Source organism: Dermacentor andersoni, chromosome 5 (assembly GCF_023375885.2).
Source record: "Dermacentor andersoni chromosome 5, qqDerAnde1_hic_scaffold, whole genome shotgun sequence".
In the NCBI taxonomy this organism is placed as follows: domain Eukaryota; kingdom Metazoa; phylum Arthropoda; class Arachnida; order Ixodida; family Ixodidae; genus Dermacentor; species Dermacentor andersoni.
Window position 1 is genome coordinate 128,086,031 of NC_092818.1, and position 18,000 is coordinate 128,104,030.

General features: G+C 48.4%; 1 protein-coding gene across 2 annotated transcripts in view; it reads right to left on the bottom strand.

Moving 5' to 3' along the window:
* LOC126531127 (ubiquitin carboxyl-terminal hydrolase 2-like) overlaps nucleotides 1–18,000 on the bottom strand; it is a 275,489-nt gene that overhangs the window by 20,027 nt on the left and 237,462 nt on the right. For both annotated transcript variants that reach the window (XM_050178540.3, XM_050178539.3), the window contains exons 4-7: nucleotides 12,105–12,194; nucleotides 2,342–2,468; nucleotides 1,447–1,561; nucleotides 511–624 (exon numbers count right to left, since the gene is read on the bottom strand). In XM_050178540.3, the coding sequence (XP_050034497.1) occupies nucleotides 511–624; nucleotides 1,447–1,561; nucleotides 2,342–2,468; nucleotides 12,105–12,194 (446 nt within the window). The remainder of the gene's footprint in view (nucleotides 1–510; nucleotides 625–1,446; nucleotides 1,562–2,341; nucleotides 2,469–12,104; nucleotides 12,195–18,000) is intronic.

Genomic DNA, 18,000 nt, shown 5'->3' on the forward strand with positions numbered 1-18,000 from the left:
ATGAATGAATGAATGCGTGTTGGTTAGTGGCGCAAGGGCCAGGTATGGCCAAAGAGTGCCAAGACAGTGTTAGTGATTTCGCGGTGGAATGATGAGTTCTGTGAAGAAGATGTGACGTGGCTGTAATTAATGTATATAGACAGGCATGAAATATACATATGACGTGAGCTATGTGCCGCCATTAATTGCAACCAAATTTGCAGCTTATGTCCCATATATGTTTATTAATTTACTTATTATTCATATCACCAAGGCCCAAAAGAATGACAGAAAGCAGCGCTACAATAGAAAAAGAAAAATGCAGAACAAAAACATGCAAGATTCAACAGTTTTCATGGTAAATAGCAGCAATGAAACAATGTTTCATGCCTGTTTATGTATGTATGCTACCACCTCAACAAATCCTTCAGTTCAGTGCTTGTCCTTTGTGCCAAATACAGAGTAATACTGGCTCCCACAGACATAACATGAAAGCACTGAAATGAAGCAGTATTAAAGCTTTCCACCAACCTGAGATTGTCATCTATCTCCGTGGTAAGGTGCCTTGGCCTTGAGGTGATTCGGTTAATGTCCTCATGAAGACCTTGCAGTAGATAGTGCAGGAACTCCTGGGAGTCTTGTTGACTGCAGACAAAACAGCAAGTAAATATTTTACACACACTACCAAAACAATAATGAGGGGAAGCTTAGAACTATAGTGTGTCCATACCCAAAACAAGCCAACATTGAAGCTTGCAACCATCATAAAGATTGCAAAGGGCCACTCACAAGGGAGCCTTAAATGCCACCAAAAATTCTACAAGCTGGCCTGAATGTGCGTGATCGCACCCTTTGAAATGGTGCGATGGAAGAGTGCCACCAAATGGTTTTTTTATTTATTTAATACTCTTGTCTGTCTTTCTACCCAATTCTTATAGTCAAAATCTGTGGCCCTTCGTAGCAAAGCAACGGATATTTTAAAAGCTTTATTACAGTTAACACAATTACAACTGAGCTGAAAAAGCAGCACGAACGTAAATAAGGGTCAGAAAAATGAAATACAGAACGAGCCCATACTAACTGCCACAGCAAAAATTTATCACACGTTTGCACGTAATGCTCAAGTGCTGCACACAACAAGGCACTTATGCATTACTGATCAGCCTTCTCTATCAGTCAACACCACCCTCACAAAGCTAGCTATGACTGTCAGCCTCTAACAGATGTTCATCGACAGTGCCATATGTCAAAGCCAAGCAGCGCCGAATATGCAGCAAACAGTGATGACACATGCACACACATTTTTTGGCATACATGTGGCTTTCAAGCAATACATTACAAATTCATAGTATACGGCAGCAAAAGTTCACAGTTACTGGCACAATATTCAATTTAGCTTAAATAAATTTGTCACAAAAAACTAAGCAGCAAGAGAAAAAAAGAACAAAAATTTTAAAAGAGACCTGCCTGTAGCCCATGAAGCGTGGTGCAAACTTCTGTATTTGGCTGCGAAACGCCTGAGGGCTGATGGCATATTCACCATTGCTGCACCTCCAAATTGACTTCATGAGTGTTGCGAAGGCTGCGGGAAATGAAGAGGAAGAACGCTCAAATCAGGTGAAGTCTAAAAACATCTGCAGTTTCATTTGTAGGAAATATACCTTCAAAACAGTCAGACCTCGTTGCAATGAAGCTGCATCCAACACGAAAATATATTATATCATACATTCGTTGTAAGCATGTTACATGCGATATCAGCAAGGGAAATTTCTTCCTTGCTTTGGCCTTTAACGAGTCTATACAGTACACGGTTTGTCAAAACCTTGATGAAACACAAAATGTCATGATGTAATCTTAAGTATACATAATACCTAAAGCGAAACAAACTGCTGCAAACAAAAGCATAAAAAAAAAAACTCCAGCTTTGCAAATTCGCTCCAGGCATTTATGGGCAATTGTTACACTTCACCACTACCTTCTGACAAGAGGCTGTCTGACTAAATTAAGTGCTTAAGTAGCATGTGCTCCTTCTTAGGCTTTCTTGAACCAGATTGAATTAAAACATGGATTGGAGTATTAAATGTAGGATTAACAAAGTCCGACTGTACTTTTCTCTTGCCGCACAAGACTTGAATTTTGTCTCAAAACATTTCTAGACGACATAGCAAAGGCTTTTTTGGAGCTGTAAAATTAAAATCCTTGCTAGCTGTCAAGGCGTCTCACGTGCAGAACAAGAGTTACTCGCATAATGAGCATTCACAAGACAAGAGAAGATGCAAATAAGAAGTGGCTCATTCAGAAATTTGAATACACACATGCCGATGCACCGTGAACATTCAGTCACCATCACTTGCCCACGTACCTTCAAAGAGAGCCCCCTTCATGGAAGAGGTGCTGCTGTTTATTTCGGAGACATAGCCGTCCTTCAGGCAATACTCGAGCAGGGGTCGGGTGTGCGCCAGGCATTGCACTATCGAGTTCATGAAGCACTGCATGGCAGAATGAGATCAACATTACCACAAAGTGCAGTAATAATAATAGTAGTTATAAGGAAGCTAAAAGAGAAACGCTACATTAGTGCTTAAAAACTCCATTTCTGTTGATTTTGCAGTAAGGGGTTGATAATTAGGACAGAAACTGAATGTCCAAATTTCTTTTCTTAAATTTCGCACCTAAACACCCATGCCTATATATGTCAATGTGATGTCAAAGTATCTTCTGCTATCTGGGTTGTTGTGGCGAAAGGTCTTGAAGCCTGCAAAGATTAGTCTTTGGCTTCTTTAGAATACACTGTAGTCCATTTTCAGTGACAAAAATTTCAACAGGCTCGAGCAGACACTATCAAAATCCAGGACACTGCGGCCAGTTGGTGCAACAACTGTTGGCACCTTAAGACTTAACGAGTAAGTGATCGTGTAACCAACTTGCATTGCAATGTTGGCCGAGCCATCAAAATGCCTGTTTACTCATTCTGCTCAAAGGGACCCTCACCAGGTTTGGGCATTGCAAACAGACAAGTGCAGTGCATAGATGACATGATGGTAATTGTGTCTGCACATTATCAAACTGCACACTCTTCCTCTCAAAGGGCTCCCAGCCAGAAGGACAAGGTTACACGCACAAATGCCTTTACGTAATACCTGCAATGTCACCAATTATAACACACGACTTCAGTCAGTCATCCAATATAGGTTACATAATACCGACAACAGAAGTACGCTGCCCAGCAAAAAAAGAAAGAAAAAGGGAAAAAAAGGAAGAGAGAAAAGAAAGGTAGGCAGGGCTCGTGACGTAAACGTGACGTGGTCCTTTGGCCATGGCACGCAACAAGGCAGGGAAGAAATGGTGCTTGCAGATGATAGTTGAGGCATAGGGTGTGTGCTGGCAATGAACTTCCCCTCCTGGCAGCCATGGCAATGTGACAATTCATATTTCTCCTAGTTCCTCTCATCAACCAATTTGAAAAAGTCTTGCAATAATAGGCTCCCTAATATGGCACCGTACAACTTCTACTTTTTACCGTAAATTTCTTAAGGGGGCTGTTCAGGGGCCTTCAGACAAAAGAACACAATTAGAAAACTCAATCAAGGGTATACCAGTATCCGCTAATTTAGCACTTTCACTAGCAAAAATTTTTAGTAAATGTAGCAACATTGCAGCGATTGTATACAGTGTAGCAAATTGCGTGTGCTAACAGCATTCTGACTCAAAAATCTCGTTCTAGTACTGATGTAAATTCCCAATTCCTTCACGTGCATTGCGACAGTTCTCTGCAGCAAACCACTGAAGGAAATTATATCACAGTAATTTGAAAACTTTGTGTGCTTTCTTGAAAGAGGCCACAATGAATTGAGAGCAGTTATCATTGTCTAACAAGAATAGATGTACCACATGCAATACAAAACACACCCAAACTACTTTAATTTTGTCTGGAACATGAAAAGTTGTATGCATGATGCAACTGTTAAAGGTTACTACACAATACTCAATGGCATTCTGAGGTAAAAATCAATGAATACTGGAACCAGGCAATATAGATTTGATAGAAAAGTAATAAAGCAACAGTTTCTAGGAGCCTTAATATTATTCATGAAGGAAATACTTTCCTCAACGTCAATCACAATCTACTAGCGAGATATACCTAATTGAATGTATCACAGCTGCTATTCCAATGTTACCTTTTTCTTTATCCTGTTAAATTTTTATCACTTATAACTGGTGCCTGGTACTGGTGCAAAATCAGTCAAAATGCAGCACGAGCAAATGATGAAGCATGTAATTTAATTAATACATAATAGAAACAGAGAGTTTTCAAATAGGGGCATATATTAGGGCCCCAATAGTTTGGGACCCCAAGAGTTTTGTGGGTGTTAGCGTTGGCGCACGCAGGAGTGAAGAGTTTTAAAATAGGGTTTTGTGTTTGCGGATAGCATCTTGCGCTGACAGTGCCACTGCGGCGTCTAAGAAAAGCTGTTAGAAATAAATAAAATATACCATTTTATGATGGGAATAGTAATTTTGACTTGCATGTATTCGGGTTTAATTACAATTTAGAGGTTATTCTCTAAGCAGCAAACAATTAGTTGCGCTTAGTTTTGAGCAAACCAACAGTGGAGGTCGGCGTTGTTTGCGCGGACGGCTGCATGCAAGGATCGCGCGGGGTGGTCAAAAGAGACGCGTGGTTCGACACCAAGACGGCGGCGATTTATAGCCATCGGGGGTGGGGGACCCGCGGTCTACGGAGAGCGCGTAAGCGGGGTGACTGTGTGTCGGGCTTCCGCCAGTCGGTTCGCGGAAGCAGTGCCCTGGCCTTGAAGTCAACCCCTCGTCGCTGAACCGCTCTAGGCCGAGACATTCGCAAACTGTCCAGATGCCCCAACGGAGCGTGGAAGTGCTTTCTTCGTGGAAGTGTGTCTTTTGCGAACTTGTGAGACAAAAGGGGGCTCGTTGCACTGCAAAGGATTTGTGGCAACGGCCTGGACGTATTGGAACTCCCGATAGTGTCACCTTGGAGCCCCGTTGTGTGTACACTGCGCGCACCGCAGTGTGATTGGACGAACGATATGGCGAGGGGGTTGCTGGGGATGCTTTTATGTACGTGCGGGGCCGTTGGAGGGGATTCGGTGGAGATTCGGCTAAGAAAGAAGACCAAAATTCTAACATGTTACTCGTAGTGATGTCCGTGTAAATATTTTCCTTTCTATCGCTTGCATATTCTATCTTAATAAACAGTTAACCTCATTGCAATCAGCGTCACTGGCGTGCCTACTGTAATGTGACTTCGCGACATCCACAACATCTTCAAGTTTCCCTCACTGACATCGAGGCGAACATCAACTGGCGCAGTCGGCAGGATCGCGACGTCTTTCTACTGAAGGCAAGTGACGTGTTGGTTGCTTGGGCGGAGAGCAAGCAGGCGCGGGAGTATTTGGAAGCCCCAAGAAAGGACACGACATCAGCGTCGGAAGGACGGCGCAGAAAGCTACGAGCAAGGCTGCAAGCTGGACAGTCTGCAGCAGGCTCACTGTTGCTGAACGGAGCTGCAGGAATCTCGGAGATGCACACCACAGTAATGCCGGAGATGCCACAGGCGGAATAGCGACGTAGCGCAGCGGAGTTCGAGTCAGCAAGACTGACAGGGTGAACCGCAGGAGCGCAGAAGACGTCAAGGGTTCCACAGCGCCGCGGAGTCGAGTCGGCAAGGCTGACGGGGTGAACCGCGGGAGCGCAGGTGACGTCACAGGTGGCACAGCGACACAGCGCCGCGGAGTTCGAGTCGGCAAGGCTGACGGGGAGAACCGCAGGAGCGCAGGTGATGTCGAGGGCGGCATAGCGACGTGGAGTTCGAGAGCAGTGAGCAGCCTGGAAAAAGGAACTGGAAGTTTGCGGAATAGTTTCGCACCGGACAACTATCAGCGGTTGCTGCGACAGAGAGTTGTCAGGAGCACCAAGGAGGGCCAACACCCCGGAGAGGCAGTCCAGGCGGCGGAGACAGGAATGGTCAAGGTAGGGCACTTTTCTGTTGTCTCTTGGTCCACCTTGTCGGGCTAGCGCCTAAGTGATATTCTCGAGTTAAAGCGAAGCTTGTAGGACATCTCACGATGGCGGAGAGCGACATGGCTGCCGCAGGGGCTGGTCAAGAAGGGGAAAATGTACCCATCCGACAGGGTGAGCAATTGCTCACAAAAGAAGTGTTTGAGCTTGAGAAGCTCAGACTAATGCTAGAGATGGAAAAAATTAAGCTCGCTCAAATGCAGCTACAGCCGCTGGTGGATGCACAGCGCGGACAAAGGCAGTTGTCGGGTATCAAGCTGGGGGAGTATGCGAAAGAATTGAAGGCAGTTCTTGCTCCAATGCCAGAGGCGGATCCCACAGTGCCCGCATGGTTTAAAAGCGTGGACACTCTCTTTGAAACATTGCAAATCCCCGAGGATATTCGTGGAGTGATATTGCTGCCGTTCCTGAATGAGAAGATGAGAGCATTTGTAGCAAGCGAGTCGGACGGTAGCGTAATGCCTTACCCTGAACTGAAAGAAAAAATTCTAAAGGAACTTAAAATGACTCCTAATGAGTATCGGCGCTTATTCCTTTCTGTAAAGAAAGAACAGGATGATTCATGGCATCAGGTGGCGACCAGGTTAGAAACTTTGTTCTCATACTACCTAAAGAGTAGGGACGTCACAACCTTGAAGGATCTAAAAGATTTGGTTATCGCCGATAGGTTTAAACAAATATTATCAGAGGAAGTAAGGACATATGTCATGCAGAATGAAGTCACGCACTGGCTTGTTGCTAGCGAAATTGCCGAGCTAGCCGAGACATATGAGGAAAGCAGACGTGTGGGCTGGATCCGAGAGCGTTCGGATAAGCCACTTTCTGAAGGAGACAGACGCGTGGGGAGGACGAGTGGCCAAACAGGGAATGCAGGCAAGAAACTTCGAACGGGAGCTATCCGATGCTTCCAATGCAAGAAATTTGGACACTACGCTAGCAATTGTCCAGACCCGCGGCACGGTTTCGAGAAGGTGCAGCCCGAGGAAGAGAACAGCAAAATCGTAGCGAGGGCGGAGATAATTGTATCTGACAGTTTTCAGCCGCAGGTGGAGCAGTGTGATAGGGTAAACCAGCAAGCCGCGTCGGAGGTGTTAAACTGGGTCGATTTGGAAGTTGGGGGGAATTCCGTCAAGGCTTGTCTCGATTCAGGTGCAGAGATAACTGTGTTGAGGACAGAGACGGTACCCGAGGCTTGTAAGGGCAAGAGTTCAGGTAAAATTAAGTTAAAGGGCGCATTTGGTCAGGTTGTTGACGCGGACCTACTTTATCTACCACTATCCCTAGCCGGAGAGGATGGATGCAGACACCAACAGGTGCTGATTCTGTGTGCAGTCACTGATGTGTTGTCAAAAGGCATAGGTGCATTGTTAACGCCAGAGGCGCACGAACTTCTGGAAAGTGCGAAAATGGAGCTGGATGAAGATGCGCAGGATAGAGCCACTCTCGAGCAAGCGTTTATCACCACAGAAAATGCAGTCGCAGACTGGCCAGAAGGGGGTCCAGAGCTCGATGACGACGAAGAGGCGGAGGAGGATGTTATGATTGCGTCCGTCGGCCTGGCTGGAAACGAAGCTATAGGTTCGGATGATGCATCTCCTGCGGCCAGCTTCAGGGTCGAGCAGAAAGAGGACAACTCGCTGTGTGAAGCATGGAAGCAAGCAGCAGACGGTACGCATGGAATGAAAGTACAAGATGGTATGCTTTTTCATGACGAGAGGATTAACGGCCAACTGCACAGGCAATTAGTGTTGCCCGAATCAAAAAGGAAAGAAGTTTTAGAGCTCGCGCATGATAGACCCAGTGGCGGCCACTTCTCTCAGAAAAAGACGAAGCAAAGGCTTAGGAGCGCATTCTTTTGGCCTACTATAGTTGCGGATGTAAAGCGCCACTGTCGAACTTGTCATACTTGCCAGACCTTTGCACGACCGTCATTTAAAGACAACGTGCCTATCACCCCATTGACGAGGCCTGAGCGACCCTTTGAGGTTGTATACATTGACTGTATAGGGCCACTTGACCCGGCATCGATGCGCGGGCACCGCTATGCCTTGAGTGTGGTGGACTTATGCACAAGGTGGGCGGAAGTGATTCCCTTAAGGAGCCTCACTGCGAAAGTGACGTGTCAGGCGTTGATAGAAGTGTTCTCGCGGTACGGGACGCCTGAACTGATTTGCTGTGATCAAGGCACCAACTTTGTGTCAAGGTTAACACAGGAACTCATGGAGCGGTTAGGGGTGAAGATGCGGTTTTCCACTCCAGAGCACCCGCAAAGCAACGGAATTGTTGAAAGGTGGAATGGCACCTTTAAGGCAATGCTCCGACACGTTGTCCATGATCACAAAGGGGACTGGGACCGCTACGTTCCGTGCGTGTTATGGGCGTATAGGGAAGTGCCTCATGATATAACAGGAATTTCGCCGTTCGAATTGATGTTTGGCCGAGCACCGCGTGGGCCGCTTGACATCATTCGGCAAACATGGACTGGAGAGTGGACACTACCTACGGGGTTGAACAAGCCAGCGGCGCAGTACTTGAGGGATCTCAGGACTAAGATGGCAGAAGCATCGGCTAAGGTTAATGAACATTCTGAGCCGATTCAAAGAAGGTACGCTGAGAAGTACAATTTGAGGGCGAGGGAAAAGCAATTTGTCATAGGTGATAAGGTTCTAGTGTTGGATGGTGGTCAAATAGGCAAACTGCAGCCAAAATGGAAAGGGCCAGCGGTAATAAAGGAGAAGAAGCGGGACAACAGTTATGTTGTGCAGCTTGAAGAGGGAACCAAGTGGGTGCATGCGAATCGCCTGCGGCCATACATGGCGAGATCCTATAATGTAGGCGTAGTGTTTGAATCGGACGAAGAGTTCGGTGCAGTAACGCATGCCCCCTGTCCTACAGTGAAGGAAGAAAACGTACAGTTCCAAGTGGAGAATGAGACATTAACGGCGCGACAGTGTGACGAGCTACTTAGAGTTTTAGGAGAAGCTCAGGAGGTATTCTCTCAACGACCAGGTAAATGCTTGGTAGGTTCACATAAAATTGCACTGCTTCCAAATGCAACACGGGAGAAAGCACACCTGTACAGGGTGCCAGTGGCATTCCGCAAGGAGATTGAGCGACAGGTTGCTGAACTGCAAGACTGGGGCTTCGTGTATCCGGTAGACAGCTCCTTCGTACACCCAGTAGTGTGTGTAGCCAAGAAAGACTGCTCATTAAGGATGTGTGTTGACTACAGGAAATTAAATGCAGTGACAGAGCCTGACAGCTTTCCTATGTCGAATATGACTGAGTTGTTGTACGAGGTAGCGCGTGCCAGCTACATATCTGTGCTAGATATGACTAGGGGGTATTGGCAGATAGCTCTAGAGGAGGAGTCGCAGCGACTCACCGCTTTTGCTACACCTAAAGGTTTGTATGCTTGGAGAGTCATGCCGTACGGGTTGAGAAACTCGGCCGCAACTTTTCAGAGAATTATGAATGATGTCTTACGTGAGCATTCAGAATATGCCATGGCATATATTGACGACGTGGCTGTATTTTCGACAACCTGGGCAGACCACATGCGGCATTTGGGAAAGGTGTTGGCCACTCTCAGGCAGGTGGGTCTGACGGCGAATCCTACTAAGTGCAAGTTCGCACAGACAAAGGTGAAATACCTTGGTCATGTCGTCGGATCCGGGACGCATTCCCCCGATCCAGATAGGGTGAGTGCCATCTTCAAACTGCAGGCGCCGAAAACCAAGAGGGATCTTAGGAGTGTGCTGGGCCTTTTTAACTATTACCGTGAATATGTTCCCAAATATTCTAAGGTGGTGCGCCCGCTAACTGACTTGACAGGCCGTAGGATACCTAAGGTGATCCCGTGGAATGAGGAGGCAGAGAATGCATTTTGCGCTGTAAAGAACGTATTAGCATCACTGCCGCAGTTAGTGGCGCCTGATCATGATAATGAGTTTCTGTTGACAACCGATGCCTCCGAGATAGCGGTAGGGGCTTGCCTATCGCAGCTTGTGGAGGGAGAACAAAAGCCAGTCGCATTCTTGAGTAAAAAGCTATCAGCATCACAGGCAAAGTGGTCAGCCATAGAGAGAGAGGCGTTTGCGGTCGTGTGGGCGCTGGGGAGGCTGGACACCTGGCTATTTGGAGCAAAAATAAAGGTGGCCACCGACCATAATCCGCTAACGTTTCTGGCCGGCTCCGCATCCACCAGCCCAAGGCTGATGCGCTGGTCACTTGCGCTACAGAAGTATGAATTAGAGATAGTTCACATAAAAGGCACGGCAAATCGATGTGCAGATGCGCTGTCGCGATTAGATGACGGTGAGGGGGAGTAAAAGCCTGATACGGGAAATGCGCAGCCACTGTGGCTTTGCTAAGTGCTTGTGTGTATAGGCTTGTATGTGAGTGCATGCGGGTTAGGACGCACGTGCCCAATTCTAGTGTTCGCAGGTGCTGCTGTCGACAGACCTCACGGTCGACAGCGAAGCTATTTTTGTTGTTTCTACCGCGGATGCATGGTGGACCTGACAGCAGATTTGTGCCCTTCCATTGTTAATTGCAAGGACCATTCGTGATGTGCTGTGTGGTGTGTGCGGGTGGTGTGTGTGTGAAATGTCACGCTGACAACAAGTATCCCCGTGACATTCTTGGTGGGGAGGAGTGGAGGTCGGCGTTGTTTGCGCGGACGGCTGCATGCAAGGATCGCGCGGGGTGGTCAAAAGAGACGCGTGGTTCGACACCAAGACGGCGGCGATTTATAGCCATCGGGGGTGGGGGACCCGCGGTCTACGGAGAGCGCGTAAGCGGGGTGACTGTGTGTCGGGCTTCCGCCAGTCGGTTCGCGGAAGCAGTGCCCTGGCCTTGAAGTCAACCCCTCGTCGCTGAACCGCTCTAGGCCGAGACATTCGCAAACTGTCCAGATGCCCCAACGGAGCGTGGAAGTGCTTTCTTCGTGGAAGTGTGTCTTTTGCGAACTTGTGAGACAAAAGGGGGCTCGTTGCACTGCAAAGGATTTGTGGCAACGGCCTGGACGTATTGGAACTCCCGATAGTGTCACCTTGGAGCCCCGTTGTGTGTACACTGCGCGCACCGCAGTGCGATTGGACGAACGATATGGCGAGGGGGTTGCTGGGGATGCTTTTATGTACGTGCGGGGCCGTTGGAGGGGATTCGGTGGAGATTCGGCTAAGAAAGAAGACCAAAATTCTAACATGTTACTCGTAGTGATGTCCGTGTAAATATTTTCCTTTCTATCGCTTGCATATTCTATCTTAATAAACAGTTAACCTCATTGCAATCAGCGTCACTGGCGTGCCTACTGTAATGTGACTTCGCGACATCCACAACATCTTCAAGTTTCCCTCACTGACATCGAGGCGAACATCAACTCCAATTTTACGTGCCTTCACCAGCCAAGCTAAGCCGTACTTAGGCCTACAAGCCATAAAATCCCCAATCAAATTCGTAATCAGCGGCGTCTAATGAATCAATCTTCATAACACACTAGTTCAGAGAAAGCAATAACCACAGTCGCTACTCCTAGCTTGCAAACTTCACACGTTACCACGAATCGAACCCAGTTTGGTGCTAGGTTAGAGTCATCGCTTCGATGGGTGCCGCCATGTTTGTTTGCATAAATCTTTTGGGGAAACTTTTGGGGCTCTCGCTAAATGTGTGAAATAGCATGCCCAACGCAAGACCCAAACGCGGTTTGCATCTCGCGCATGCGCAGTGGCTTCGACGCTATTTCTTTGGGGCCCCTATTCTAAAAAACTCTCTATTGAGTTATTACAGCCATGACTTTGGCGAGAATGCTGTAACACATGAAAGCAACTAATGGCACATTCTTGGACAGTTATCATAGCAATTAATGGAATGCAAAAAAAAAAAATGGACACAGGCTTCAAACAAGGCATTTTGCCCCAGCCAACTGCTGAGCCACTGAGACTCAAGTGGTACAATTTTACATTACATGCCCTATCAATATGAACCAAAGTACTATTAAAACCATGAATGTGCTTATTCAAGATGGTCACTATAGCTAGGTATATATAATGATGCCAAATGTTGCTCACTGTGTTGCCAAGGTTCCGAAGCCCCAGTGGAGCCTTGTCCAGGTGATCTCGGGATCTTGAGCTTCCAACACTGACCCCACTTGAGCTCTCCTGTAAATAGAAAAATAAAACAACTCAGCATGATATCGCACACAGGATTAGACCAATTTGACCAACAATATTACTGAACGAAGAGATAAAACCACACAGAAAATACATTAACCTTTTCGCTAGCGATCAGTTCAGCCGACATATTTCAGCATGGCTGGAATGACCCACAAAAAGCTTTGAGCAGTGTAGACAATTTCCTATTCATTGTTACCAGAACCGAATGACTGTCCAACCTTCTAAGCTTGCTCCAGAGCAGCACGTGTGTATTGTGAAATTAAATCAGTTTGGACATGTGGAATGCACTTTTCTTGACATAACTCAACCTGCTGGCAATGATGACAGTTTGCACGAGCGCATAGTGGCACACCATGGGAGAATGTCAACAACGCATGCATTTTTTTTTCTTTTTCTCAAATGACAAGCTATTATAGGCCACACTGCCAAATGTTGAAGAAAGTAAATGCTGCACAGAGAAAGTTGCATATGTATTACACACCGACGGGTGCACATGCTTAAATCAGCAAATATGCATGCTTCCTTTTATGAGATTACAAGTCGCGTTATATGACAAATATGTCATCATGGCATAAACCGCGCCCCCGCTGTAGAGTAGTTATTTTACTGTTGCCGCACGTCGCAGGCTCACCAAAATTATACACGCGTGCATTAAGCAGATTAAGGACAAACCAGAAGTTTTCCCCAGCCGTTGCCAACGTATTTGACACCACAATTTAACACACGCGCACAGCCGCCCGTAAGGCTCCGACCGATCGACCATGCCGTCCTACGACTTTCGAGCAATGCCACCGTGCACTGAATCTTGCCGAGAGCCACTTACGAAGAATATCACATTCCCGTTCCAAAGAGAATTTGCACGCTTATAGCTTTGCGGAGAATGGGGCGAAGCATCACATACGAGGAACAACTTCTTCGACACAGCCCACTTGATTTGCATGGCTTCCCGATGTGCGTGTCCGTCGCGGATGCAGCAGGTCTGCGTCGTTGACGCGCCCGTCGGGAGGTACGCACACACCGGCGCGGCAAAACTACAGTCCAGCACACAGCCGATGAGAGAAACACCGTCGGCTACTCGTGCAGCGTTCCGGCATTCGTGTTGTCCCAAGAAGAGTCCGCGACGACGAAGCCCGGTGGCAGGAGGCGCCGCTTCAGCTGGGAGGCACAATCAGCCGCGCCGACGGCTCGCCGAGCAATCGTCGCGCGATCTCCTTGGAGCAAGTCCCGACGCCGGCGACAACGAGCACAAGAAGAAGCCGACTGACGTTCGCAGGAGGCCCGCACAATCCAAGGTCGCGCGAAGGATTCGCCCTTTATCGCGCGACGATGCGCCGCCACACCACTGCCGGAGGCAAGTGTTCGTCATGCGCAAGAACGGGAGAGACAAAAAATCTCGACGCCGCTCAGTGGAGCGCGCAACCGCAAAGGCTGTTAGCGGCGGCGGGCCTCTACGGGAGTTTTCGCACTGCTGACGTCAGCACCTGCAGGCGCGCGCGCGCGCAGTGAACAGAAAGCTCACGGGGTAATACAACTGCTGGCAGCTACTTGCTCGTCACAGACGCCTTCAAAGTATGCGATAGAACGCGACAGGTCGCCTCCGGAAAGCGGAGCAATCCGCTCCTGAGAGTAACGAGCGGAAATAACTAGTTAGAACGGGTTCGATGTGCATTCGCGTTCTTTCGCACCTGTCAGCTCGTACGCATTCGCGCAGCTCCATGAAATGCTACTCACGGGCAACGTCTTCCTGTCTAAGACCTGCCTAAACTACCAAAACAAGGGTGAATATTTCGTTCTGAAAGTATTTTCAGAAGATTATTTGCCATGCACTGCATCATACCGAAGTAAAGAAGGGAACGTGCGTAACGCATTCGACGCCTACTAATGCGAATAAGCCATAATTTTATACCTGTCCAATGCACGCGTTTTTTTTTTTTTTTTTTCTGCAAGTAGCACGTTATGTTCTTCACAAAAAACCGATCACTGTCACCACACGCCGATGGACGCCGCGCACGTGCTCTGGGCGTGAGAATAGACGGGAGAGGGCGAGCAGCAAACGACCAATCTCGGCGGCTGCGCGGCGGGGCACATTCCTTTGTTCGGGTGTTTAAAAAATACATGATAAAGCGAGGGAGACAGGGTGGGGGAAAATGGGGAGGGGCGCGGGGGGGCTGTAGAACACGGCCGGGCAAGTGACGCACGCCCGCTGCACGAGACGAGGGCTGCGTCGCGTGTGCGTCGTCCGACGCGCCTGCGCTCCTTCGCCACGAGGCCGTCACGTTCTCTCAACCCCTTCGATACGGCAGCGCTAGCGAGTCGACGATGTGTGAACGTCCCTGAACTCAGGTGCCGTTCGCGATGTGCTCGCTATAAACCGCACGCTGTTCGCTATTATTTCCCCTTTCTTTTCGGATGCTCGTCTCCATTCTTGACAACGATGTTTGACGCAAATAGGGACAGGGCGCTGTGACGGGGACGGAAATAATATAAAGGAAAATAACACCTACGGGGATTACGCAAGTTGCGCAGTGCGAATTTTTTTCTTCTTACTTTTTTTTTTCGACGGCACGAGCACTTGGCGCTATGGGAAATATTAAAAACAAAGTCTGGGGTTTTACGTACCAAAACCACGATATGATTACGAGGCACGCCGTAGTAGAGGACTCCAGTTTAATTCTGACCACCTGGGTTTCCTTAAAATGCATCCAATGCAGAGTACACGGGCGTTCTTTTTTTTTTCTTTTTTTCATTTCACCCCCATCGAAGTGCACCCGGGATCCGATACCACGTCCTCGGGCTTAGCAGCGCAACGCCAAAGCCACTACGCCACCACGGCGGGTACGCTAGAAGAATGATCGCGACTACTAGATTGTAAACTGATGACTGATCTGGTTCAACGTTATAAAGCTACACAAACGGGCTACGAGAAAGGGCGTGGTGGATGGCTACGGATCAATTTCGACCACCTGAACGTTTTGTGCATACCGCCCTCATTCCGCGACCTCGCGCTTTCTAGCTGAACGTCATATATATGGCAACGGTATTACACTGTGCGAAGGCCGAACGCAGGACAACGTGAGCCATATAGTTTAAGAAGTCAGATACTAAAGCCGACAGAAATTCTCCGTAATGATACATAAAGGTTTCGCATTTCAACAAGTATTCGGCAAGCGGACTTCAGCAAGTGGCCCGACCGTGTGCTTCGAATAAGCTTTTGAATAAGGGAAGCACTGCATCCAAAGCATAATCCTTTATGCAGCGACATCAGTCTGCATATACAGTAGATGTGCATTTCTTTCGCAGCGACCGCTACCTAATTTCTTTTCTCTGACTTGCCAGTATGAAGGATGCACACTGCATCTTTAATTACGGAGGCCGTCTAAACAAGGCACCCTCGACCATTAAGACGACGAGGCGAATTCATCCAGTGGAAGACAAACTGCTGAGCTGTTATAATAACAAAGTCAGCGACACCAGGACGACACGTGTGCAGCGCGCCTCGGTGAAAACGACGGCGAGCGCGCGCGCACCTCTCACTCGCAGCATTCGGTTGTTGTTTTTCACTCGTATAGGTTTACTCACACTACCGCAAAACAGTTACAGGTAAGGACAACGACGCGCTTCCGGCACGTGTCTAGCGTAGGCGGGCAAATTTGGCCTGGCGCGGAAACAAGCAGCATGCATGCAGCCTCCGCGCTCCATTAATCTTCACCGTCGTGACGCGCGAGGACTTTCGAGAAGTGGCCAACGGAAGCGAAACTTCTGTGCAGCCTCTATACGCTCAGTGATGTTCCGTACGCTCGAAAAGCCATCTGTATATCGAAGCTTTCGACCGGACACCTGCCATTATAGGCAAAGCGTTTTCGGTTCAAACCAGGAAACGCCGAAATCCGGTGATAAAGCTGACGAAGGTCAGTGGTCGAGATAAGTTTTTAAATAGAGCAATGTCCCCTAACAATGGTTCTTTCTCGCGCCGAACGCATTAGGTTATGCACGCGCGATGGAGCTATATCCGTTATCCAGGAGATACTTGGAAGGCCCTGCATGTATATATTACAGCAATAGCCCAGGCAGCCTGAACATCTTACTGTATATCCAGTTTTTGTAGATACGCATAAAGTTGGTACAAAAGAAAAAAGAAACTGTTTATAGACATGTCAGAATCTTCCCTCCCAATTAAGCCTCGCGAGATAAATGCTTCCCTGTGTGTCTTGCAACGTCATACGGTGAGGGCGAGTTCGCCCACAAGGGAACTGCGCGAGTGGAATATGTTGGCAATTAATGAATGCCTGGCTTCACATATGCTTAAACTAACACACCACACACGGAAAATGTCCACAGCGCGCATCCGTTTACTGTTCATAAACGCCATTATCAGCCTCACATATCCGGCTCAGCACGCAAAAGCAGTTATACATGGGGCCTACACGGCGTGCAGTATAAGGAGTTGGGCCCAGAAAGAGGTCTGCATAGCATCGTCGCGAAGGTGATTACAGCGGCACTGATCTTATCGAAGCGCGAGCTTCTTGTTCCCTTATCACAACTGCTGAGCACCGGACCACACGGTTGCATCCATGGCAGCTCGTATATACTTATATACTTCATAGATAGCATCGCCCATTGTCGTCCATGCTGTATAATAGCCTCTTCGGCATGCCGAAGCTGTTGAATTACGAGTCTGACCGCTCTATCTTGCCAGCGGCTTTTGAAACGGCGTCCCCGTGGAATAATACAGCGTATGCGGCGATTAAAATGCTCGGAGAAATAGAGAAACGAGATATGTTGGCGCGTGGAGGCGCAGCGCCGTTGACACGCCGCGCCTTGGACACAACACGCGCAGATTTCTGCATGTAAACGTGGGATTAAGCTGCCGAGAATAATAAAAAAAAAAAAACACGACGAAATGAATAGAGGCAGCTGGGAAAGGAGCACGTGGGATAGGGTCAACAAACTCCGCAAGAGCAACCGCGTGTCACCAGTAACGTCACCAGTGACGCGACGCCCTAGTCAACTGTGAACTAAAACCTGCACTACGTATACGAGCGAAGTTTGACGGAGTCGACGCTGTACACTGTATATACTCTGCGAGCCGCGAAGAGTACAGCGGTATATACCAAAGGGAACACGCAGAAAGAGACGGCAAAGGCGAACCGTCGATAGATACGCGAACGCACACACAAATATGCAAAGGCCACGTGCAGTAGTCCTCCCGTGCGCGCGAACAAGGAAAGTCTCGCGAACTCTGTGCACTGAAGGAAAACGTTTTCGGACAGAGGAAAGGGCACACCGACAGCGACGTCACTGACAGTATATGCGCACCGCATTGCTGCCATTAAACAAGAAAACAGCTGGTGCGTTCCGATACCAACGTCACTTAAGCCCCCGCGCACACATTTCTATGCGTAATCCGCGTAGCCCGCCAGTGGCCCTCTCTCACTCTCATCTCGCCCACCTTGTTTCCTTCCTTCATTGCCGAAGCGGCTTCACGCATGCAATGGCCGAAGGGGCCTTCATACCTGTGCTATACGCGCCGCGTTTGATAAACAGCGCATGAAGGCTACTTAAGAATTGCGTGTATAACCACACCTTCATCGGTATAAGCCCCACAGGTGGAAGGACAGCGAAACTACTCTGCCATAAAGGGCAACGGCTCTGTGGCCGCCATAAACACGCTCCGCGCAGGTGCCACGGTGGAGGAAGCAGCTCGCGCGTTCGGTGCGCGAAGTTACATCCACTCGAAACGAGCACTGGGTGCGTAACTTGGCAAAGTGAGAGCGGCCTCGTCGCGGAGTTC